At 39.8% G+C, this 25,102-nt stretch overlaps 1 protein-coding gene across 1 annotated transcript; it reads right to left on the bottom strand.

Annotated features, from left to right (window-relative positions):
* Positions 1 to 1,670: 1,670 nt before the first annotated feature.
* CNOT7 (CCR4-NOT transcription complex subunit 7) lies at positions 1,671 to 24,978 on the bottom strand. Its single transcript, XM_069013997.1, has 7 exons — positions 24,858 to 24,978; positions 24,048 to 24,254; positions 23,568 to 23,761; positions 20,504 to 20,665; positions 14,741 to 14,885; positions 6,158 to 6,268; positions 1,671 to 3,373 (listed from the first exon to the last, which is right to left on the bottom strand). The coding sequence occupies exons 2-7, from the start codon at positions 24,162 to 24,164 to the stop codon at positions 3,245 to 3,247; spliced, it is 858 nt and encodes a 285-aa protein (XP_068870098.1). The 5' UTR covers positions 24,165 to 24,254; positions 24,858 to 24,978; the 3' UTR covers positions 1,671 to 3,244.
* Between the last annotated feature and the right edge of the window lie 124 nt (positions 24,979 to 25,102).

The raw sequence follows: 25,102 nt of genomic DNA, 5'->3' as shown, positions 1-25,102 counted from the left end.
CTGCTTCCACCTTTCTGTGTTTTGAGTTTAATCAGAAGCACCTTGTTCATGACTGCAGGCTTCCTGCTACTCTCCTTGGATTTTCTGAATAAGGGAATGAACCGTTCTTGAGTGTGGAGTAACCAGTCAGATAAGGTAAGAGAAATTTCTTGGATGTCAGAGGTTACAGGTCATCAACAAATTCATACGGGAAAAAGCCTTAAGTACTCTGAATGTGTTCCAGACCTATTTTCCTCCACCTCAAGGATGCTTCTTGCCTATTTTCAATGAGGAAAGGAACTAAATGCTTAAAATAAAAATTATATACATTAAAAAAAAATAGTGACAGAGAACATAAGGTTCCTGGAACACTCATCTGACTCCAGAAGCCAAAAATACAAGTGGATTAAAAATAGAAAGATCAAATATAACAGGTTTTGATACTGCATTTCTTCTGACAAACTACTCAACAACAGTGTATTTTAAATGGATTGGGAAAAGCAGAGGCTAGAAAGAGAATTCTTGTCTCTGAACAAAAAGGTGCATGCCTAGACAGCTGGAACTGTGCCTGCAGATTAATTTTTGCAAAAGCAATTAAAGCTGGCCACTTTGGAAACAGATTTCAGGCTCTGAAGTTTACACATAATGGCCCTACACATAAGAAATAACTTCTTTCATAATCTCTACAATTCACAATTTAAATCACTCCTTAATGGAAACAAAACCTAATTTTGCCAAGGAATGAATGATGCACAAATGTCTCCCAAGCTGCAATCAACTCTCAACAGATCACAGGGATCAGACCAAGAGTTCTCTCACAGAATAAAGCATAATCTGTTTCATGCTGACCAGTGGCTTTTGAGAAAAGCTTTTGTTACTGGAAGAAAACTCAAGAGTAGAATTCCCTGAAGTCAAATACTGGTCTAGAGGAACAAACTGGTCTAGTGGGATGGTGTCCCTTCCATGGCAGGGGGGTTGGAGCTAGATGATCTTTAAGGTTCCTTCCAACCCAAACCATTCTGTGATTCTATGACAGGAAGCAAAGAAAGAAAAGAAAAACACAGCACAGCATATGGGATGTTCAGCAGTCACTTCAAAAGCACATCCCCATCGGCACTGGAACTTTTACTGCAGGCACACATTCAGAAGGCTCTAAAAACTTCCTTTGATCCTTGATTAAAATGTTACTTCAAAACGAAAACCCATTAAAGTCCTTCGAAGAGTCATTCTGCTCAAGTTAACGAGATTGCTGTATCCACATGCTTTAGGCAAAGCTACTACTTTAAAGCAAATGCATCAAACTTCAGGGGTTCTTCATTACATGTGTATGCAGACTTTCCCTGAAGGCCACAGTAAGAATTCATCCTGCTTTCACTATCATTATCTTAAAGCTAAAGACAACTGAAGTTAAAACAAGTCACCATCATCTACTGCATGATATAAAATTACTAATGGTATTAGGATGCCTCAGAAGTAAATTGCAATCACCACTCTTGCAATTCAGGACAGTAAGAATTAAATGACTGGAAACACATGAACACAATTCTGCTCTGAATGTGGAATCAGTCAGGGAGCAGCAAGTTAGATCCCTTTATAAGCATGTAGAAGAGAACTATCATGCCTAACAAAACAGCTGAACTGACTAAATAATCACATTCCAGGAAAAATTTTGCAACAAAACCACCAGTCTGTTGTTATGTAAGAAAACATTTCTTAGGCCTTTATTTACAAAAGCTTTAAAAACAAATACCCTCTGTTATGTAAATTACTTGCTTAAAAAGGACCACCCAGTTACATCATCATAATTCAATGAGAAAAAGGTGTTTGATTTTTTTGCTTTTAAGTACAAGATAAAACAGAGTAATTGGTGAACATTTGGAGATTTTCCTGCCATTGATTTCCGTGTCAAACATACGTACGCGCGCACACGCACAGACACACAATGTCACGCATTCCATCACTTCAGGCTAGTATTTAGCTATTCAATACCAAAAATCCTTCCTGCACAACTGCTCTGTATATATGCTATGCAGAGTTAAGAACATACTTTAGGGTCCTTTAAAACAATATATCTAAAATATATTGTAAGGTATACTCAAAAATAAACTAGCATTACACTCCTCAGGTAACTTTATTAGCTGTAAGTTATTTATATTTTCTTGTCTTACAACAAGTATCTGTAACATCTGTCTTTGTAACAACTACAAAAAAGCATGATTTAATTGTCCTTCAAATTCAATAATTCAATTAAATACTATTTTTTCAGATCTTTGGGGTTTATCTTCAACTAAACTGACAAAAATCATGAAATCAAGTACATAATAAATATGACTTCCATAAAAAATATCTGAGGTGTACATTACTAGAATAAAAGCCATGAGGTTAATCAAGGGAAGTCTGCCATTACAAGACTCCCACTTTTCCAATATCCTTCAACTCTCAGCTTAATGGCAAAAAGGCTAAACTCATAGCTGTTCTTTTCCTGAAGGGTGTAAAGCTGTTTTTTCAAGCCTCTTTCCCCCATCACAGAGCGGTTTTAAAGCAGCAGGCCAACCAGCAGTTGACATGTGCAGGATGTGTTGGAAGATGACTGAGCACTAGTAAAGTAAGAGCAATTACTATGATTTCAGTAGTTTGTTTTGCTTGAACAAACGGAGATTATGCAGCAAATAAGTCCCGTTGTGTGGATTGAGATACCAAGGAAATACAGCTTGAAGCTGCTGAACTTGGCAGGTGATTGTTTTCTAGCTGAGGGCAAAAGAAAAAACCAAAACAAACTTCAAATAAAACAGAGGATCTGAGTCAGAGTCGCTCTCTAAAGTGCAAATTTGATGGTCCACAATCTTGAATAGCTAAAACGCCTGCATACTGGAAGGAACAGACATGAAGGGGGAAGTTAGTTATAATCAGAGCCAATTAATTTAGAGAAGGGACGGGAAAGACAACTGGAATAACAATGTAGGTAGGTTTACCAGAATACTCATTATGATTCAACTTTCCCCTTCTCTCTGCCACACTGATCCTATACATGCTTCTTTACACACAGGCTTATTAAGAGGCCAAAATGTAACCCAGAAAATTTTACGTATCAATATTAAGATCAAAATCTGTGATAGGAACAGTCAAGTTTAGTACATAGAAAGGCAGAAAAGAAAGTGTGCTGAGAAAGGGGGGGGGGGAAGCCTTAATTGTCCAAGGGGTTCAACCAGAGATAAAACCTATATACAAGCATGTGGAGGTCAAAAAGACGGCCTTTCATTTCATGTCATGACTGTTTGTTGGCTTCTTCTTCATAAGCGTTTCCTGTGCCATTTTGTACATAAGATGACCCCGAACCAAGACCGTATAAGTGGCCACAGTATTTGGCATCGTCAATGTGATCTTCAAAGAACATCTAAAAAGTTAAAAGAGAGACATGAATTATTGCAAAAGAAAAGGTTTGGTTTCAATAGAACTTTAGAAAGGCTTTAAAATTACTTTCTTTTAAAATAAGCTATCAAATCCCAAGGTGCAAAAAATGCTGTAATTAGTATAATAACACACAATCTCCACACATTATCCCAATGTGCTATTTGACACAATTATTTAAATCTGTCAAGAAATACAATTAGTCTTCCTGTGCACCTCTCCCAATTAAATGGCCAAATTCAATGCTTTCACAATTTTGTATTATTAATCATCACTCATATATCTGCAAGTGCAACAAATGTATTTCTCCACCTGATTTCTGTGGTGCTTCTTACAACAGGCATATGCTTAGCATCCATCATCAGTGCCCGTTCCCTTACCTCTCCTCAGTGTGAAGTTTTCACCATACTCTGTCTTGAAATAGAGATATGTCCTGATTTATATTATATAGGTTTGGGGGTGGGGAAGATGACCATAAAACCCATTATAGAGTTTAGAGAAATGCAGAAAGATGCATTTTCAGCTCCTCACAGAGCAGGACATCATTTAATGAGGAACAGCAAAATTTTGTACCAAGACTGCATTTACACATTACAAGTCTACATTGCAAATGGAACCTTTCAGTGGAAGACAAAATAAGCGCCATGATATTCTTAGTCAGCCTTTCAGACTTAGGTTTTCAAGCACAAAATGACAAATTGTCTTCCAAAAATAAGAAGACACACACACGAACGTTGTTTACCCTAAAACCTTCACAGCAATCCTGGACACCCCAGTGGTCCACATTCTGAGTCATCACCGATATCAGAAATCTAAGACAAGCAGAAGTATGCAGGAACAGAACGGGTGCAATACACCATCTAAACATGGAAGCCTGTATATACCACACAGCTCAAAACTCCCTTCAAGCTTTGCTTTTAGCAGCACAGTCAGGATGGAAAGTTCTGTACTCTAGGAATCAGAGACTTTAATTAAAGTTTTACTGTCCTCAGCAATTCTTAATGAAATAAAACAGGTAGGAAAAGCCCAAAATAACAACTCTGCTTCTGTAGTATTGTTATTTAAGTATTCCTGATGGAAAGAAGAGGATCAGTAACTTTTTTGGCTGGCACTCCAAGACCCAGCAACCAAGTTCCATCTCCTTCAAGCAATTAGTAACAAGATGCTGTGCCTCTAAAAGCACCATAAAGTCTTTTTATTCAGAAATATATTTTTAAACATTGAATTCTGCTGAAAAGGCTTTAAAAATCTACATTAAATGTATTTCTCTCTGCTTACTACTGTGTTCTTATTTAGAAGTGCTGTATTTGCAAAGAGTATTTGTAAGTACTGAGGGAAAAAAAATCATTATCAGTCCATGTCTGTTGACTTAATTACGCAAGTGTGTCGCACTAAAAAACCCTCAGTGATTTCTACTTCTGGTAAAAGCTTTTATTAAATAAATTCAACCAGTTTTCCACTTAACACAAACTGCATCTCATTAAAGAAACCATCATAGGTTTGACTGAACCTTTACTCTAGAAAACTAGCTCAAAAGGCTGTATCTTAAGCACGATTATCATGTGATTCCCTTTCTTTGCTTTGGATTTTGCTTCGAATTCAAGAGTGAAAGTTTAACAATACAGGGCAGACAGCAGGTAGCTGCACTGGGTTTGGGTCATACCAGAATCGTAATCCTTTCTATTGCATCTGTAGCCCATGACCTGCTTGACAACTGTAACAGTCCCAGCAGAGGCAGAACAGAGTGTTAGGATGAGCAAACCAGCTTAAATCATCACTCTTTATTTACCTGCTTTGTCACTAGTATGTGTCACAATCTTGTGGTCATTTGCTCCTTCATACAAAAGGCTGGATTCCAGAAGGTGGACTTCAGCATATAGTACTTACCATGATTAAAATATAAAGTTTGATATTGTCATCTATTTTGACATGGTAAATGACACTGAATTGCTGGAAGAATGCCATGTTCTGATGCACTAGCATTTGTTCAGTGCAACTGCTTCCCAGAAAAGGCCTGTTTGACATTTGATTGTTCTGCTAATGCAAAATATCCTAATTATTTTCTTGTTGTGTGCAGACAAGTAGCAAGGAAATGTGTAACTTGTAAGACCTGACTGTCCTTGCTGTAAACTTTGAATTAACTGACCAATATATATAATCTTTTAGAACCTTAGTTAAACAGTGCTTCACCCAATGGTGAGGAAAAAGAAATGCATGGAAAATCTCCAAAACAGCCTGTAAGTCATTATTTCATATACCTCTAGCCTGAAAGTTTAGCTAGAAGTGGTTAGTCAACACTCCTTCCCCACCTCCCAGCCCACCACAAGCAGCAGTACATATCAGCTAGATATTACACTGAGCAAAAGCTCAAAAAAACCCAAAAAAACCCATTGGCTTGAGTACAGTCACCCAGAAAAGAGTCTGGCTTCAGCAATTCTTAACTCACTGCAGCAGCCACCTAAAAAAAGGCACTCTGCAAAACAGGTGAAGAAAAAAACACCCCAAAACTTCACAAAAAAATCCAAAAGTCAGGTCTAGGCTGGAATTGGGAAGAAATACTCATTCAAGCAGCAAAGCAGGGAATCAGTAAGGCTGGTTCACTCTTACTTGGGGGAAAATACAGATGGTCTCATTTTTGTGAAGAAAAGATTGACCCCTGAGGCCCTTCAGAGACCTCCTTAAAATACCACAGACTTAGCAGAATCAGCAATTCCATGTGACTATCACAGCAGATTACTATCATGGAAATAAAAACAGTATATTCACTTACTTCTCTCATTTTGAAAAAGGCCATTCCTGTGAGTAAAGAATCGGATCCTGCCTGATGCTGTGGTCCTATCCTTTCCAGTTCTAACTGCTCAGCCACTTCTTGTAATCCACCCTGAAAAAGAAAACATTTTTGTTTAATGCTGAAAAAATTTAAATTAGAAAACTAAACAGCTATATTTGGGAAAATCTTTTACACAGGCTATACAGGCATATTTTAGTATCTGCACAGTAGTTGAAACAGTCATTATACTAGATAAATGCATACCAGGAGAATCAAACCTTCGGTAGCCAACAGTATCAATATTCTGTGTCAGTATTGACTAAATAAAGCAGTATCTGCAACCAACAAAACTAGTACTCCTTATGTTCCAGCTTTTCCAGTAACCAGATGTCATTACTTAACAATTCCTTCAAGATGACTGTTGACACAATGCTTTAAAAGGACAGACTATGAACCAGTAGAGAACACACCAAAGCTGGAAATCCATTTCTCTAAAAGGTAAAATTTCTCCAGTTTTGAAAGAAATTTTCTTCTCAATAAGCTTATGTGAAAAACTAACCCCTTAACTGCAAAGTGACTAAATAAACATCACTTTACTGTCCTCTCCAAAATAGTAATTGCTTCTACATGTGAGAACAAAGCTGTCAGAATTTGGTTTGGTTTTACATAGGTAACACTGATCAGGAGAAGGACAGACATGTAATACTGTAACCACAATCTTTTAATGCTGTGAGCACATGATAGTAAAAAAACGCCTTTTTTAATTCATTAAGCTATAAAGCTACTAGCAAGACTAAAGCACATGCACATTCTTAAAGATCTAGAAAGATTAAAAAGAAAAAAAAAAAAGATAGAATCCTTAGTGCAGCCATAAGCTTTGCAAGGCAAATGCTTTTAAATAAAGTATGCCTAGAGTTCACCTTCCCTTGCACTCTTAACCTGTTTCAAGTACAGGAAGGGAAGCAGTAAGAGGCAAAAGCATAACAGTCAAAATTAAAACTCATAGAGCTATAAAGGAGTCCAAACTGAAAATCAGATGATACATGATGAAAATTCCTGTGAATCTTACAGCAACAGATTTGGGTCCAGGTTTTTGTTTAAAAAGATGGAAGCTTCAATAAAAACATTCCCAAATAACACCTACAAACTAACATGAAAACCTAGTACTGCTATAGCTAGTTTTAGTCTGTCTTGAGCAGCAGAAAAACACCCAACAATACCTGATCACTCCCTCCACCTCACTACCCTGACCTGGAAGCCAGCCCTTCCCCCATACCCAGAAAATGATGTGAGGTGTCACAGAAGCATCTCCAGGTCCTAGCCATGCCCCATCCTGGCTACTGCAAAAATTCACCCTGTCCTGGCTTGAACCAGGACATTATCCATCCCTTGTTCTATACTATCTATGTCATGTTCAAATCTTTTAACTTCCAGCTATATACACATATACGTGCACACAAGGACAGGTATAATTTCCATCATCAATGGCCTTCCCTCTGAGACGCCTGTTAATTTAGTCCATTATTGTGGGTTTTATCTATCCTAGATGCCTTCTAGGGTAGGAGGGCTGGTGTGCTGTCAGCTCATTGCAAGCTGCATCAGAAGCTCAGAAGCAGTGTATCTGGACCACTCCATACTCACTGGCCACGGCACTTATGGCATACAGTGGCAGTGGCATTCAGCAACCAATATTATACAATGCAACACTACAAACTGTTCTTACCCAAAAATCAAATCCCCTTGAGATACTTACCACATTTTCCCATCCCTCTGTTTCTACTCAAGGACCTGGGTGCACATTCCCCACAATCTCATGGATGGGTTTGCCTTTGCTTGGGGCAGGACTAATCCAAACTGTTCTCCCTAACATGTTGCTCATATGCACAATGGGGATTTATCCCCTTCTGTGTATGTGGAGGTTTTGATTGGGCAAGGCCAGCTCAACTGGTGGAACCTTGGGTGTTAACTAACCAGGTGGCCTCTGCTTAATGTAGAGTCCACTGTTAGAAGGTTCCACTACCCATTGCTTTCAGTGTTTTCAACAGTCCACTCTACCATTTAATTTTCCCAGAGGCTGGTGCATGATAGGGAATATGATACACCTACTCCATACCACGCTCTCTGGCCCAGGTGTCTGTGAGGCTATTTTTGAAATCAGCACAATCCACTTACTGCACGTGATGATGCGTGGAAGGGACTTTCCCTTTGAACATCCAGACCAGCACTGGTAGTTGGGGTGCCAAAAGGAGCTGCGCTTTGGTGCCAATCACTTCTGTGGCAGCTCAAATGCCTCCATAAGATGCCAGGATTTCTTTTTCAATTGAGGTGTAGAAGGCCTCCAATCCTTGGTATCCCCAACCCCAGAACCCAGAGGTCAGCCTCAAGTTTCTCCAGGTCCCTTCTGCCAGAGGCTCCAGGGAGGACCATTCTCCCCAGCTGTGGTGTAAAGCACGTATTTCATACCTTGTCTGGTGTGAAACACCGGACTGGCCTAAGGGCTACTGGATGAACAATCTCCCATTTAGTTTGTTCAAAAGCTTGTTGTTGTTCATGACCCAACTTGAAATCATTCTTCTCCTGGGTCACTTGATACAGAGGATTTATAATCTGACGGTAATCTGAAATATGCATTCACCAAAAACCCACAGCACCTAGGAAAGCCTGTGTTTCTTTCTTGCTGGTTGGTGGGGATCTACCTGCTATGTTGTTGACCATATCCACTGGAATCTACTGACATCCATCTTGCCATTTTCCTCCTAAAAACTGAATTTCCTGGGCAGATCCCTTGACCTGACTTTGCTTTATGGCAAAATCAGCCTTCACACGATCTGGATTATTTTCTCCCCTTTCTCAAAAACCTCCTCTACCATGTTTCCCCATACAACGATGTCATCGATGTACTGCAGGTGTTCTGGAGCCTTGCCCTTTTCCAGTGCAGTCTGGATCGGTCCATGACAAATGGTGGGGCTTTGTTTCCACTCCTGGGCCAGTCAGTCCCAGGTGTACTGGATGCTTCTCCAGGTGAAGGCAAACTGTGGCCTACACTCTGCTGCCAAAGGAATGGGAAAAAATGCATTAGCAATATCGATGGTGGTATCACTTTTCTGCCTTCGACTCCAGTTCATACTGAAGTTTCAGCATATCCGGCACAGTGGCACTTAGTGGTGATGTGACTTTATTCAGGCCATGATAGTCCACTCTCAATAGGCCATATAGGATTATTAAAGGGTGAGCAAGTCTTGCTGACCACTCCTTGGCTCTCCAGTTCACGAATTATCTCATGGATGGAGGTCACGGAGTCCCGGTCAGTGCAGAATTGTTGACGGTGCACTGCTGTGCATCACTGTGTGATTGGTACCTGTTGTTCTTTGACCCTCAGCAGTCCCAAAGCAGAAGGGTCCTCTGAGAAACTAGGCAAGGTATTCAGCTGTCTAATTTCCTCTGTCTCCACAGCTGCTATCCCAAAAGCCCAACAATGCCCTTCTGGGTCCTGAGGTAATCTATGCCAAGGATGCACAGAGCATCTGGGCCAGTCACAGTGGCGCATTTTTGTCACCACCACTCCCAGTCAGGCTCACTTCAGCTTCCAGTGCAGTCAGCTGTTGGGATCCACCTGTTACCCCAGAAACAGAAACGGATTCTGCCCTTACTATCTTGATGGAACCAGGGTATATTTGGTGCTGGCATCAACTAAAGCCTGATATAATCTCCTGAGTCTGATGTGCCAGGCTATCAGATCCACACAGTCCAATATATCCAGTTGTCTCCTTCCTCCACCTCACTGGTTGTGGTCATAGTACATGTGGGTTATTTGTCAATATGAACTGGACGTCTCTTTGAGAGGATCAGAACTAACATCAGCCCTTCTATTCTGAGGACTTGCCCACTGGAAACTGGAACAGCATCTATCCTTGAAGAATTTCCTGTGGTGGCTGTTCTTCCTCTCTCATGTACCCATGCTGCGAGGTGGGTTTTTCATCCCACTTCCTCATGTCCTCTCCATGGTCATGCAGGTAAAACCATAGGTTACCTTGTGATGTGTACCTCTCTCTCTCGAGGAGGGCACTTGCTCCCCATAGCAGAGACTCTGGTCCATACTGGCGGGGCATGGGACATCTCTCCAGTTTGCTCAAGCCTTTTGAATCTGTCTTTCCATAGCCGAGGAGCAGGTTGGTAAGGGGGAAAGAGATGATCTTCATATTACTGGCGGCAGATAGTCACCTGAAGCACTGTTTTTTCTCCTTCTTTCATTGACATCAATGCCAATGAGTTGGCGAATGGCAGTGGAGTGCTCCGTACAAACTTCTGCCACATGGATTGTGTACAATGGACCTTATCTGGATCTACAAGGGACTTCTTATTTGAATCCCTACAGATCACCTCCAGCACAACTAATTCTCTCAGGTACTAGATATCTTTCTCCATGCCATTGCACCTGCTTGGGCACACCACTAGATCATCCATGAGAGAATACCTTTCTCTCACACTTGACAGAAGTCTCCTCCAGATGCTGAGAGCTTCTGTCCTCTTCCCAAATCCCCACCAGGATAGGGAGACCAGTTGCTTGGCTTCACTACCATCTAGTTTCATATCATGGGCCATGATATTCCAGTGTCAGAGCAGCCAGGTCACCAGGAGCCTTCATGACTGGCGGCTGAAATCTTTTCACTTAGCTCACCCAGGGATAGGAATTGAGTGATTATCTCTGGCCCTGCCTCTTCCTCCTGTTGTGAGAGCTTGAATTCCTATTTATCCCTCACTATGCAAACTGATATGGTCCTGAATTTCTTTTTCTGTGTAGGTGTGACTGTTACCAGCACAACTTGTTCTTCTAATTCAGCTGAAGTTTGAGTGGTCACAGTGCCTGTTGATCTGCTTTCCTCCTCCTCCTCCCCTATGGGTTCTGTCTAGCACTGACCTGTGTCCAGTAAACAGTAGCCAGGGGCCAGCACACTTCAACAAGTTGATTCTTTATGGAGTTGCCACGGCATTCTTCTTGCAAATATTCTGTCACTTTATCGGGGTCCTGTAGTGATACTCTCAAACCACTGGAGGAGAGAATTTTCCCAAAAAATAGCCCATTTTATTCCACGTTCCATGCTACTCATGACTATCCTCCCTCAGGACAGATCTCTGATTGACCTTCCTAGAAATCTCTGTCCTAAATAGACATGGTGTCCTAAATGGATGTGGTGTCCTAAATGGACATGGTCAGTACATGGTTTAGACCACACTGAAGAGACATAGCTTACATAGCAACAAGAGCATGTTTTCCTTAACATCCAAAGGAAATTCAAAATTCTCAAAAGTTATTCTAACAGGCCTGAAGGAGAAAAGATAGCGAAAAGCTGCGGAAAGCTATCCTCTCCTGTCCTCCTCTTAGACTAGATAAAATTAGTAATGGACTCCCAGAGGTAGCACCCAAGGTAAGGGTAGGAGAATAGCACTGAATACACATCCCAACATAACATCATTGCCCTTGATGTTATCACGTCATAAACTAATAACCCACAATACATCAACAAAGCAATCTTGATCTGAAAAAGAGCACCCTGATGGGCACATAGTACATATATAGAAACATATACAGGGTTAGGTAGCACACTCACACAAACAGACCAAGCAACATTGTGACCATTGGTTCTGAATCCAATAGATCTAATGCTTAGATGAAATTTGTTTCCAACCTTCTCTGGTCAGATCTCAACCCTTCATGCCCCACACTGGGTGCCAAGTAAGGCTGTCATGGTTTAGGAATGGTATTCTCCAATTTAGTGTCCCAACTGAAACCACTTCAAACTACATTGTGCCGCTCACTTACTCCCCCCTTCTCCCTGCCCCTCTCCTGTGGCAGACTGGAGAGAAGAACTGGAGGCACAAAAAGGGAAGATCATGGGTTGAGATATGAACAATTTACTGGAAAACAGCAGTGAGATAAGAAAACAAACAGAAATAGTAACAATACTAATGATAGAGTGTGCAAGAAAATAAACATTATTGCTCACCCACAGAAACCCCTGACAATACCTGATCACTCCCTCTACCACACTACCCTAACCCAGAAGCCAGCGCTACCCCTATACCCAGAAAATGATGTGAGATGTCACAGAAGAACCTCCATGTCCTAGCCATGCCCCATCCTGGCTACTGCAAAAACTCACCCTGTCCTGGCTGGACAGAAAAGAAAAAAAATAGGTTACTGAGATTCTCTTTCAGGTAAGACTTTTGCACTCCAGATAGGTATGCTTGTCTCTTGGAGAAGGATGAATTCTTTCCAAATTTTCAGAGTATCAACCTTCCAAGAAAAAGGCCACAGAATAATTTACAGAATCACACAGCCACAGTCAACAGCAAATCTACTTCCAACTCTCACTTCACGGCACAGTCCCAGAGCTTATTGTTCTGTACAAATTAAAATTAAAGTCAAGTTTCCAACAAGGTCTACCAATCTACATTACTTAGGATTGCCACTACTACCAAAAGGTTTAGAATTGTCTACATAAAAAGATTTTTAGACAATAAGCAAGAGTTTAACCTATAGTACATTAATATCTCAATTAACTCTCAATCTGCATACCAGTAAAGTCATAATAACATACTGCACATTCACAGAGTACTTAATTCCACAAAAAAAGCATCAAACAGATTTCCAATTCTGAAGCCTATTTCTCTTTCCAATGCCAAGAATCTTTTTTGAATGTGTAGGGGCAGAGAGACCTACAGCAGATCAGTGACTGTCATACAAAAAATAACTTAGACAAGTCAATAAAAGACACCTGCACAGCTGTTCAGTTCACTGCAATTTAATAAAGATTGAAAGTGACACACATTAGGAGACAGCATATGCATTTTTAGAGTTACAACACTGAATGTTTAGTAATTTGTTTCAGGCAGCTTCTCTCAGTACAGTTCAAGTCCACCATCATTTCATCACTGGTAAGTATGGAGGGGTAAGAGAGTCCATTTCCCTTCCCCTGTTGTCACTATCAGTCTGCAGGTTAGGTGAGTGGATCAAAATTTACTGCAGGAAAGCTGACCTACATATTCAGCTCTGAAAAAAAAAAATCGCCTTTGTTCTTATGGTTTGCCAAAATAAGACCTGTAAAGGTTCTTCTTGTCTTCCAAAAAAATCTTAGTGTCTCTAAACAATGCAGGTTACACACAGCTATGCCTTAATTATGTCAGAAACTACAATATCCTCTTTCCCAAGCCCACTGGGAATGTCACCTCTGAATGGTGACATGGAACATCAATTTGTCACCTTTTCTATGTCACTCAATTTGGAACATACGTTCTGTTCTTGCATTGTGGCACCAGATAGGCACCAGATGCTCTATTTCGCTTCACTGGGAGGGAGAAAGGGAGGACATTTTGAGAAGGGCTCTCCCATCCCTAATTTAAGCCTTCTGAAGTTTAGGAGCATTTAATTTTTGCTCCTGGCCTCTGTGGAGAAGTGTTTTTAAGATGTCCTCTAATACACAGCCAATTGTCCAGATGATTAGACCAATAACAACTGTGTATGAACACAAATAAGTACACTTTTCTTACTAATTGGAAGGGTCATCTACATTTTCAACATTAATTTAATTAACAAAGGATTCACACGATTTACTTCCCACAAAAGTAGGCTACTACTCAAAGTGACACACTCTGCTAGTTCATCTCAGAAAAAAACAGAGGACTAATAACAGCACACAGATCAGTAGTTCAGCACGATGAAGTGGAAAGCCATTCCTTAGTTAGGATTTGGTTTTACTAAGGTGAGTGTTCTCTTCTTCCTGCAGGTTTTCATTAAGAAAGCCTAGAGTTAAATTACTTTCCACAAAACCAACAAATCATCAATTGCCTCAGATGAGTGATGCACCTCACTCCAGCAGCAGTCCACACTATCAACAGCTCTCTGGCAAGTAAAGCTGTTAACACTGCCTTTAGTACATTTCTTTCGATTGCTGTCTCCCCCTTCATACACTTAGCTCCAGTTCCCACTCATTCTCCAGTCCAATAAGGTATCCAAATTTTATGCGTAAAAGAGTAAGCCAATTAGCAGCCCCACTGGCCTGACATGAGACATTGTTTCTATTTCTTTTTTTTTCCTAGAAGTCACATGTTGTCCCTGAACATATGCTGTTGTTTATCTTTGCTTATGGGGCCATCTGAAACATTCTTCACTTCATTTCTTTTCCCAAGACACTTCCACATCATCTTCTTGCAAATACCTTTGCCTAGACATCTGAAGTCCTTTAGTGGACTGCACAATGAGGAAATAAGAGTATATGAGACCCATCAATTCTCAGGGCTAAGGAAATGAAGAATTAATTCTAAACATGGATTTATCATCTATCAATAAAGTAATGTAAATACAGTTCCAACATGATATTTTTAACTGGTAAGGAATTGTAAAAATTGGTTTGTTGTCCTGCCTGCTTCTAACAATGCCTTTAATATTAAATATGTAAAGCTTGAGACAGCAATGCTTAATATGCACCATCAAAGCAAAACCAGACAATAAAAATAGAAAAAGTATTTTTAAGCATGAGGTACTCTGTCTCCAAATTTGTTCCAAACCATTAACAGATTACTTACCTTCAGATTTTTGCAACTCTTCATGAGATATTTTACATCATAGATGACAGGGAAAAACAACCGCAGTATCTCAAAGAAGTCCAGCTCTTCCTCAGGTAAATTGGAGTTTGTCAGGATTTTGATTAGATAGCCAAAGTCATATCCGCTGCAAATTAGTAACAAAAACAATATAAGCAAGTAATTTACAAGCATCCTTCTCATTTCCAATATCAAAACTTCACTGCACATTGACAGGATATTCTGCTTGAATTCAGTACCATTAAGACCAGCTTTTATGAAAAAAAACTAAACTTCAATGGAAACGGCCCCATTGCAGACTCCAGAGAAAACATTTTAATTTAGTCTGAATGAGGCCAAGTGAAGACGCAAAAAGATCTGCCTACAGGAGTTTCTCTAAATCTTGAAATAAGGCAGGGCTGCCGAGTCTTCATCTGATAACAAGAACTTCCACCAGAAAGACTCCTAAGCTGGTTTCTTTCACATAGACTGGAGTTTCTCACTACAAACTGAGAAAGAGAGAGACTTCTACAGTTCTTGAAATCCAAAAGATTAATGAGTTTCTAGAGCCAATGCATGTTTATGCCTGGAGGAAAGTTTAACCCTCAGCAACAAAGAAGAGGATGTGTCTTTCAACTTTTCCAATTAAATCAGGACACAGACAACTAAAAACTTTAATAGCTTGTAGACTATTACTCTTTCTGGAGGCCATGAGAGAGTAAGCTGGAAAAATTTTTGTGTGTTCATGTAAGTCTGCAGGAGGCAGCAAGATAACTGAGCAGTACTTATTTGTTAGAAGAAACTGAGGTATTATAGTGGGTACATGTTAGAGAGAAGAGTTTGGGAAGGCTTCCTCCTCCACAGCTCAATTGAATAAAGAGGAAATAAGAATGAGGCATAGCAGTAACAGGGAAACAGAGTACTTTTACAAAGAGTTACAAGAGGAAACAAGAAGGTTAAGTACAGGAAAGACAAATGTCAGGTATTAAAGCAGGACTGAACACCAAAACAAAAAGCAGTGATGACTAGTTATGCTTTTCCCTAGGATGGCAGTGATTACAAACCAGATTATTCATGACTTGACCATGAATCTCATCTGTTCTGATCCCTTGTACTTGCAGCACTGCTCATGCACATATGCACTAAATAGAGGAGTGATACTTTCCCTTCCATGTTATTAAGTTTTCATTGAATCAAATCAGTTCCTAGATTTTACTGACATACAATTTAAAAAATGCCTGTACTAACAAAGAAGATGAAAACACCCAGCAAGGCTGCCTCTACTGAAGGCTCCATCAGTTCTTCTATTTAAGGAACCTTAGCACAGAGCTGAGAGATGATTCAAGTGAGCAGGTGGCCACTACACACTCCAAATTTCCAGTTTAAGACTTTGTGTTCATTCTCAATTACACAAGGATCAGGCTCAAAACCAAGAATTTTGCAATTTGGTAAATACTGACCAGGATCTTTAATTGTTAGATAAGCAATAGAAAAGACAAATCAGTTAAAAGCACTATACCACTGTTCCTGCAGATATTTAGGATCCATGAAGAGCAGTGACTTCTGATGTAGGCTCAAGGCTTCAACTTGCACACTCAATGTAAATAAGTTTACTTTTTGAACCTTTTGTATACAATAAGGTTATCTCTGCCATCTTTATACTATTAATTTCTAGACAGAGGGTAGAAAAACCTTGAACATACTGGGAGTAAATGGACTGTTTGCTACAAGTCCATTAATACAAGATATACAATAGCTATAGACTATTACAGATCTCCCATGGGGGTTTCCAGTGCTCTAAGCAGAAATTTCATGTTGAACAAATGCTGCACTGCATCTGGTGCTTTGAAGCTGTGCTGGCCACCCTCCAATCTCCACAGCAACAGCCACTGGCCAGGGAGCAAAGGAGCCAAATATAAAGAAAGATTTCAAGTTGACTCTTACAATGTAAAAACTGTAGTAAACTTGGCAAAACAGTAGCTTGGAAGTCTAATTTTATTAGATCATTTGAAGGGGGAGGGAAGTGGTGAGAAAGTCTGTATCAGCATAAAGCCCTCTATAGAAGAAGAAAAGAAAAAGCCACATTAGCAAAAAAGGCTGTTCAAAAAGACGCAAAAAACCACTGTTCAGGATTAAGGAGAGTTAATCCTCTAGAGTTTATTAACTCACTGAATTCCCAACACTGATCATCCTGAAGGCTCAAATGTAACAGATATTTCAAAACTTTTAAAGTGAAAAAAAATATATTTGTACTACTCGTCTTCAAAAAAAAGGTTTTTTGACTTGTCTTCAAAAAAAATTTTTCTTTAAAGAAGAAACTAATTTCTTTAAAGAAGGAAGTACTTCAAGAAAAGAAAAGCCAACATTCTTTTACTATTCATATTGAGAGGGAGCAGGTGATTACAAATAGCAATTTTAATTGAGAATTACATACTTTTTTCACTTGGACATTGTAGCAGATCCAAGGTTACAGACATAAAACCTGTCACTCCAAGACTAAGATAGTAAAACAAATTTTGAGTGGCCACTGCTGAGTGCTAAGAGAAGGCTAAGAAAGTCCACGGTGAGCAATTATGTAATTACCTGCTAATTAAAGAAGTTTTATTCTAATCCTCTAACAGTGGTTAGTGGTTGGTTTATACCCTGAAGCACATAGGCTTCCTTGCCTTAAAAAACTTGCACCATTTCTAATATAATCATCTGAAATTGCTCACCAAAGTGAGACACAATCTGTGGAACTATACAACACAAGCACTCTTACAGACATTTGTTTTGTTTTTTCACTGAATATGGACAGCTCTAGGCAACAAGACAAGAGTAAAGATGAAACATGCCTCTATTCCTTTCCCTTACTATCAAGAAACAATTCAGATAGCCAATTAACAATGAATTCTACACAAGCACCAAGCCCCTGAAATAAATGAAAACTTGCAAGAGCTGAGAAAGCTTTAGTTCATTTTATAACGCTAACAGAAAAGAGCCAACAGATTAAATCTTACTAAAATCAGTTAGACACAAATGATTATTGAAACACATTAGCTTGGAATTTTCCAGCATCCCAGAAACATCTAGGTTTTTGTTTTCAAAAAAGCATGTTTTCACAGACCCTCCATAGGTAGACAAAGAAGGCTGCACACAAGTGGACACTCAAAGCTTCAGCAGAGCAGTCAGTTGAACATCCACAAAATCAGCATTTGAGCTGTTCCTTCCTACCCTGCTAGAATGACAAGCACTCACAGCTCTTTTAACTGTGATACAAATCATAAATTCAGGGCTTCCCCCTCCTCTCTCATTGACTCAAATGCATTTTAACATGCACACACGCAAGATCTGATGAAGTTGTCTATGAAGTTGCAATACACGAGAACTGGTGACAGTGCAAATATTTCTTCACTCTTATCTGACAGAACTGCAGGTCCACACAGATTTGCCAACATGTCAGGATGCCAAGGCAGCTACATCAAATGTGGAGATAAAAGGCACACAAAGAGAACTATTTGAGAAGTGAAGAGCTTAGAAATAAACTGCATAAAAGTTCAAGGAAATCAAAGACTGGAAAATGAAAACCAAACCGTAACATCACACTCTGAGAAAGGAGTAATTCCTTCTGCCCACTTACTATGGGACTCAAATTGTAAGAGTTAGTAGTAATTTAAGCATTTTAAGGAAACAAAGGCAATAGCAGAGTCAGCAACTACCAAGCCCAACTTCATCAGTAGTCAAAGAACTACTGCGTGGAGAGCCTAAATGGAACAAATTTTCAACTGACTGTCCTGCTGCTTAAGTTCCCACTCACAGAACATAATCACAATCAAAGATGTATTTAGAAACAGCTGCTCACTATTCTTTGTGGCACATTTTATATGACCCATACTCTTCTATAGCTTTGCGCAATTTTGGTTTCCTCAGAACTTAACCCACTTACTCCAGGGTTTTGTGCTCAGTATAATATCAACAAGGTCTGGAAAAGCACAAAAGCTTTTAAACACTCTCATAATTGTGTCTGATGAACATTTGCTGAACAGCTGTCCTAAGAGGATTTCTAAAGACACTTTCAGTGAAATCCACAGCAGAAACTCACTTTAGCACAGATGAAACTGGACTTCTATCAATAAAGCCATTTCAAAAACCCTTCATAAGTTGCACCAGTGAAAAATGGCATTACTGCACATGGCTTGCACTATACTTCGACCAGCCTATTAGTCTGGAATCCCACACACTAAATATAATTACGCTCTAGAAAGAAATCCTCGTGTAGAAATTGCTCAGGTATACCTTATACCGGGCGCTTAGTCATCAGGCAATATTGGAAAAACACCAGTTTGAGGCTGAAGCTGTTTCTACATGGCATTCTCTGCTGAGGCACCAGTTACACACATAACCTGCCTCCCCTTCTCTTGAACCATCCAAGTTATATTACTGTAGTCAAGTGTAAATCACAAATATACACATAAGAGCCCTAATACTGTGTTTAAGAAGCTGAAAAAACCTTATTTTACTAATTTGGCTTTTGTAGTTATTTTGACCCAGTTTATGGCATTCTTGTTACAGTATTCTTCCCCAAGGTGTTACTGTAGAAGCAAGATAGCAAGAACAGGATTAGAGTCATATTGTGAGTTGAAACAGCTGTACGTGGAAGATGGAAGTGACAACTGTGCTCAGAGGATCCTTCTTTGTTTACTGCCTTTTCTTTTAAACCTCTCTCCTTTGGAAACTCAGCCTAACACTTCCTTCTACAAAGCAAATCAAAACCATGATTTCTGCAACAACTTTATATGCACCCTTCTACTTACTGTTACACACTCCTTGCCAAAACAATTCTTATTTTTCTGATCATTTATTGCATAAATACTTCTTTAATTCCATGTGACTTTGTCTTCTCCAACTATTAATACTTACAGATGAAGAATTTTTTTTATAATTTCATTATTTACATACCACCCGCCAACACAACATAAAAGATAAGCGTGTTCTAGCTGACACTAGTTTGCTTACAGCCTTGTTTATTCGCTTTACCTTGCTGACTTCCTTAGAAGCCAGCATTTAAGACATCAAGTCGAGGGCATTACATAGCAATAAGCCTTTAAAGCCACTGTTGCTTACAAAAATTCTGGCATATAGTTGGCTACACACTGACTACTGCATATGTTTTAAAGTGTTAAATCATATTAACACTCAAAAATCTTTCATATCATGGCAGATTCATAGAGATTTAGCACTCACATTTCTTATTTCTACTTGAGAGATTGATTCCATTGATGGAATAAGCAGTAAAATATATGCATAAGGCTTATCAGGGATCTTCTTCCAAGCTGAGTAATTTTCATCTGCCCAGATTAGCAGGAGATTTACAACAAATTTAAAAGTGCATAAAAAAACTCTTCACTGATAATTCTCTTCCATGAAACAAACAATATTTCCTCAAGGATTGCTTAGGAATAGTTTGCTTTTAGCATTGTTTCTGTTATTACTTGCACGTGTACAGTGCCACCTGCTGGCTTAGCAGTTTCGTGTTTTTCAGCTTCAGTTTTCTGGTCACTGGGTAAACACCAAAGCTAAAAACACCAGTAAAAACCCCTGTCCCTTCTATTCTTCCAATAAAAAATGGTGTTAGAGGTATTACAACAGAAATACTTTTTAAGTCTTACCGACCAAGATACAGGCTACATACACAGCACTTAAACTCAGGACAAGTGAAATCCAAGCTCTAGAATTCAATCACCAATTCGAGGTTGAAACCTCAAATACTTAACATGCAGAATTTACCTATGAAAGGAAAGCCACTTGACTCCTTCACACAATACAACTCCTGATGTCATGAGCAGTTCTGCAAAGTATTGTGTCTCAATTCCTTCTTCTTCATGCTTTTTAAACTGGATACCAGATGTCGTCAATAGTTCAATAGAGTCCTGAGCATACATATCTTCTCTAAAAACAGAGAGGAGAAGTAAGATCTACAAGCCTCAGAGGTAACATTTCTTCCACAGACTTCATTAGCACAGAGCAGGAGCAATTTGACTTTGTTCCAGGTTAATTACAAAAGCAACCATTTTTCAAAGGTTTTTTTAAAAACTTTCATTATCATTTCACCATTCCAAACATCTCCCTTCTTACCACCTTCATTAAAAAATTAGTTCCTGCTCCTCCTTCCAGTTACCTAAAACCACCCTTTTGCAAACCTACAGACTAAAGTGGATCTATGGAACTTATTGGGTAAAATATCTGTATTAATTAAATGAATTGTGACAAATTAAATGTAACAGCTGAAGCACTAACACATTACATTACAGAACTATGAACAATACACTCCAGATTCCAGTACTGAATTAGTCCTGTGGATAACATTTCCCAAAAGCTTTTTGTGATTTCAGCTTACATAAATGTTTAGACATATGTTCATCAAAATTTCTTCCTCAAAATTAGAAATGGAGTACTTCCTCCATCTAGTCAATCCTTAGAATTCAGGTAACCTAACTTTTTCTTTCTAAACAACCTGTTTCAACTTTAAAAACCTATTTTGGACCTCAAATTTAACAGGATGAAATAAAAATTTCTCTATGATTTGTTTGATGCCCTCCTTCCTCTGTGTTTATTCCCTTTACACCAACTTTTTTTTTTGTGATGTCTTAAGGATTTCCTGCTGAAATTCATGTTTTGGAGTTTATTATCCCCCTAAAGTTTCATCTGTATCATCATTACAAAAACACAGAATGGTTTAAATAAATAAATAAATAAAAATATTTTAAATAAATAAAGAAAAATAAAATAATTCAAGCATAAATCTACTTAGAAAATGGCATTCATTTTGCTATCCACAACATGCGACTCCACAAAGTCTCTTCAGTGTACAGTTTTAAATTTTAATAAAAATAATCAAAACAAAAAACAAACATAACATAAAAAACCCAGACAAGACAACCAATATATCAAACTTGACTATTACATTCATAGACCTATATTCCCTATTCCTAATAGCAAGTCATCATTCTTTAGAACACAGAGATACATCCTCAAGATGTGTTATATCTTTTTCCCTCCCTCCCCACACAGCTGCTCATTACTTCTCCAGCTCTGAGGCATCAGCTTCTCAACACCTGTCTATCTCCATAAAGAACCCATCCAAAACTAACACACCATTTAACAAAAAGGGGGTTTCATTCTAGTTGCTGCTCTGCACTAATCAGGTGCACAGTGTGATTAGAGAAATATTTATGCTCTTTAAAAGCACACTAAAAACAAGACCTGGCTGGAACCACACACACAAAAATTTACCTTCTAGGAACAACCAACAGCTGTTTTGCTTTAGGAGGAGAACCCTTGGCATAGTGCCACTTCCCAAAAGGATGTTTAGAAACAGACAAAAATAAGTAAACTGTCCATCCATGTAAAAAGAAAAATATATATATTCATTTTTCACACAATACTTACCAAGCTTATATTTCTCTATAATCACCCCCGCCCCATCCATCAACTAGTAACAAGGTAATTTGGTCATTACCTGTATCTTGCCTTACTAAGCTGCCTTATCTCTGCAGCATCTGGCACAAATGGATGGAAAACTACTTTTGGTTTAAGTTGTTCGGTATTAAGCAGACCTTTGAAGCTCAGAAAATAAATAAAGTGTAGCACAGGCTCTTCTTCATAGATCACAGTTTGGAAGTTATTAATTCACTCCTCTTTCTCCCATAATTAGTAGGATTAATATATTCTTCTATTTAAGAAAATGGGTAACTTCCACTCAGCATTCATATGGCCAGGTAAGATCAGAGATACCAAAACATTAAATCTGCACTTACTTTTCTTTCAAAGGACACACAAGACTAGACAGAGCATGTCATTGCTCAGAACAATCTGATTTGTGACAATCCACAGCACTGCTTGTTTAAAAGAGCACAGAGAGGCAGCAGCAGTTTTCCTCTTAACAACCCCAACTACTCTGAAAACGAGTCATTTTATCTGCAGAAAAAACAAAGGTCTGTTCTCTAAACATCCTTTGCAGGCTGCGGTTTCAACTCATGTATATAAAGTTGCCCAGTTATCAACTTGTAACACAACTGCCAAAAACCCCAGGGCCTGAACACACTTCTGTGTGTGAGAAGTGTTTGCACTGATATTCAATACTCAACATATGGAAATCTATCAGTCCAATTATGGTTACTTCAGGGGAAAAAAATTAAAATCAAGATACTAGTAACTTTGTCGACCAGCAGCTAAAGATATAATTAGAGACCAGGTAAGTGTTTAATCCCCCTAAAAAAGTGAGGTTTATGGTTAAAAAGTTTTATCACTGATAAAAATCACATTATGAAATAAAGTTCATGGTATTATTCCAATATAGTCAAAATCAGCTTGCTTTTTAACCAACACTTGAGACAAAATAATCCAGAATTATAACATTTGACATACTTTTTTAATCACTTCAGTAACTTTACTTTTTTTTTTTCTTCAAGTGTTGATATTTTCCATTTAAAATATGCAAAGAAACAATATGTAATTTCTATAACAACTAGGAAGAGTTAAACTAAGTTAAGGCTCAAGCACACTGAAACCCCAAACATGAAAACACAGAGCTGACTCTTGCACTAAGCATAAATGCCTTTCACAAGTTTTTTTAAAAACTGCTTAGCATTTTTGACCAAATTACCAACAGCAAGACAGACTACACAGCAATGAGGAAAGAAAGCATATTTGGCCAATACAAGTTTTCCTTATGTGAGTATTTATGGTATTCCAATATTCCCATCAGATAGATAACAAAGTTGCTATTGTGTTTAAACATTTTCAGTAGATCAGAAACATACGTTTAGCAGCACAGAAATTGAACACTTACGTCAAGTTAAATTTAAAATTAAATTGCCAAGTTGAAGTTCCTGGAGGGTATTCGCCTTGCTCATTCATAAATGTCAGTCCTAGCTGAATTATTTTTAGCAAGTCGACATTGCAGCGTAAGAGTTGGTACTGATAGTCTGCGTTGCTTCTGAATTCTCCAATAGGCCTTGCAACTACTCCTGGAAATTCTGTGTCCTGCAAGAGCAGAATTATAACTTGAACACATGACAACCATTTAGATTTACACTACTCATCTGCAATAAAACATATTATCTAACCATTTCACAGCTGAAGAGTACTGTGTGTAAACTCAACTTTTAAAAAGGTAAAAAAGATTAGGATCCAGATGTTCATACAGCGTTAATTCATCATTAAGACTTCCTTATGCCTTTAATCTAAAAGGACGAACAAGTTTACTGCCTTCAGCTGAAGTCACGATTTTTGCAGTAATTTGCTAGACAGACATCAAGCATCCATTTACCATAGCTACATAGTTATACTTCCGTATAACTTGACGAATTTTCTTCATCTCTTCATCCAAGTTACAAGCCCAAACTTCACAGATTCTTTGGCTATGGTCTACGGTAGCTGCTGGCATAGTGGGGGGCTTCAGAGACCATACATCAAAAGTTATACTTGACTAAGGATCGGTTTCATAAAGAGGACTTCAGCTGTTTATTTTTTTAGCCTAAGAGAGAAAGAAAGAAAAGCATGAAAGTTTAAGTTTTTACTCTTCGATTATCTGAAAAAAAGGCTTAAGCACCACAACCACGTTTTATCCTTGTAGATTTCATAAAAGCAGGGCAACATAGCCACGAGAACCACAAGAATTCCGGCTCCATGAGCTCAGATTACCATCAGAAACTAAAACCCTACAGTTTCGTTAGCGACTGTTTCTCGCACAAGGGCGGCACGCCGGCGAGGCGCACGAGTGACACAGATACCGGAGACACCCGGGTCCCCAGGCGCTCCTGCCCCGCGGCTCGGAAGGGCGCGTTCCTGCGGATCCCTGGGCTGCGAGCAGCAGGGAACGAAGCGGCAAACCAGCGTTACGCCGAACCCAGGGGCACGGCCGCCGGCCTCTCGAGGCGGGAGCAGCTCCTCCAGCTCCCAAGTGCCGCGCTAAACCAGCGAGCGGCGCGCGGAGACCGACACACGGTCGGCCGGGTCCCCGCGCGCGTAAAAGGCCCCGGGAGCGCCCGGAGGAGCGGCAGAGCCCGGGGGTCCCGCAGGGCTCCGTGCCGGTGCCCCCGCCCGCTCCCCGCGGTGCCGCGGCCCCGCCCCCGCTCACCCCTCGCGCTCCGGCCGGGCCGCGGCGGGTCTGAGAGGCCCCGCGCGGCCCCCGCGAGCCGCAGGAAGCACTGCTGCCCCCGGCGCCGCCGCCGCGCGCACAAAGCCATTACATCATCGCCGCGCGACGCGGCCTTTCCCCTCTCCCGCCTGGCCAATCGCCGGCCGCGCCGCCGCTCCCGCCGCCCCGCCCCTCCGCCCCTCGGGTCGCGGGCGCGCGGCGCTGACGCGGCCCCGCCGGCGGCG

Source organism: Aphelocoma coerulescens, chromosome 4, assembly GCF_041296385.1.
Source record: "Aphelocoma coerulescens isolate FSJ_1873_10779 chromosome 4, UR_Acoe_1.0, whole genome shotgun sequence".
Lineage (NCBI taxonomy): Eukaryota > Metazoa > Chordata > Aves > Passeriformes > Corvidae > Aphelocoma > Aphelocoma coerulescens.
This window is presented reverse-complemented; position numbering and strand designations above follow the sequence as displayed.

Excerpts from the sequence above, each read along its gene's own strand:
- CNOT7 (XM_069013997.1), bottom strand. The coding sequence starts at position 24,164 with ATGCCAGCAGCTACCGTAGACCATAGCCAAAGAATCTGTGAAGTTTGG. Across the intron at positions 23,762-24,047 it reads AGTATAACTATGTAGCTATG|GACACAGAATTTCCAGGAGT; the intron begins GTAAATGGATGC and ends CTGCTCTTGCAG. Across the intron at positions 3,374-6,157 it reads CCTTTTTCAAAATGAGAGAA|ATGTTCTTTGAAGATCACAT; the intron begins GTAAGTGAATAT and ends TTAACTTTTTAG.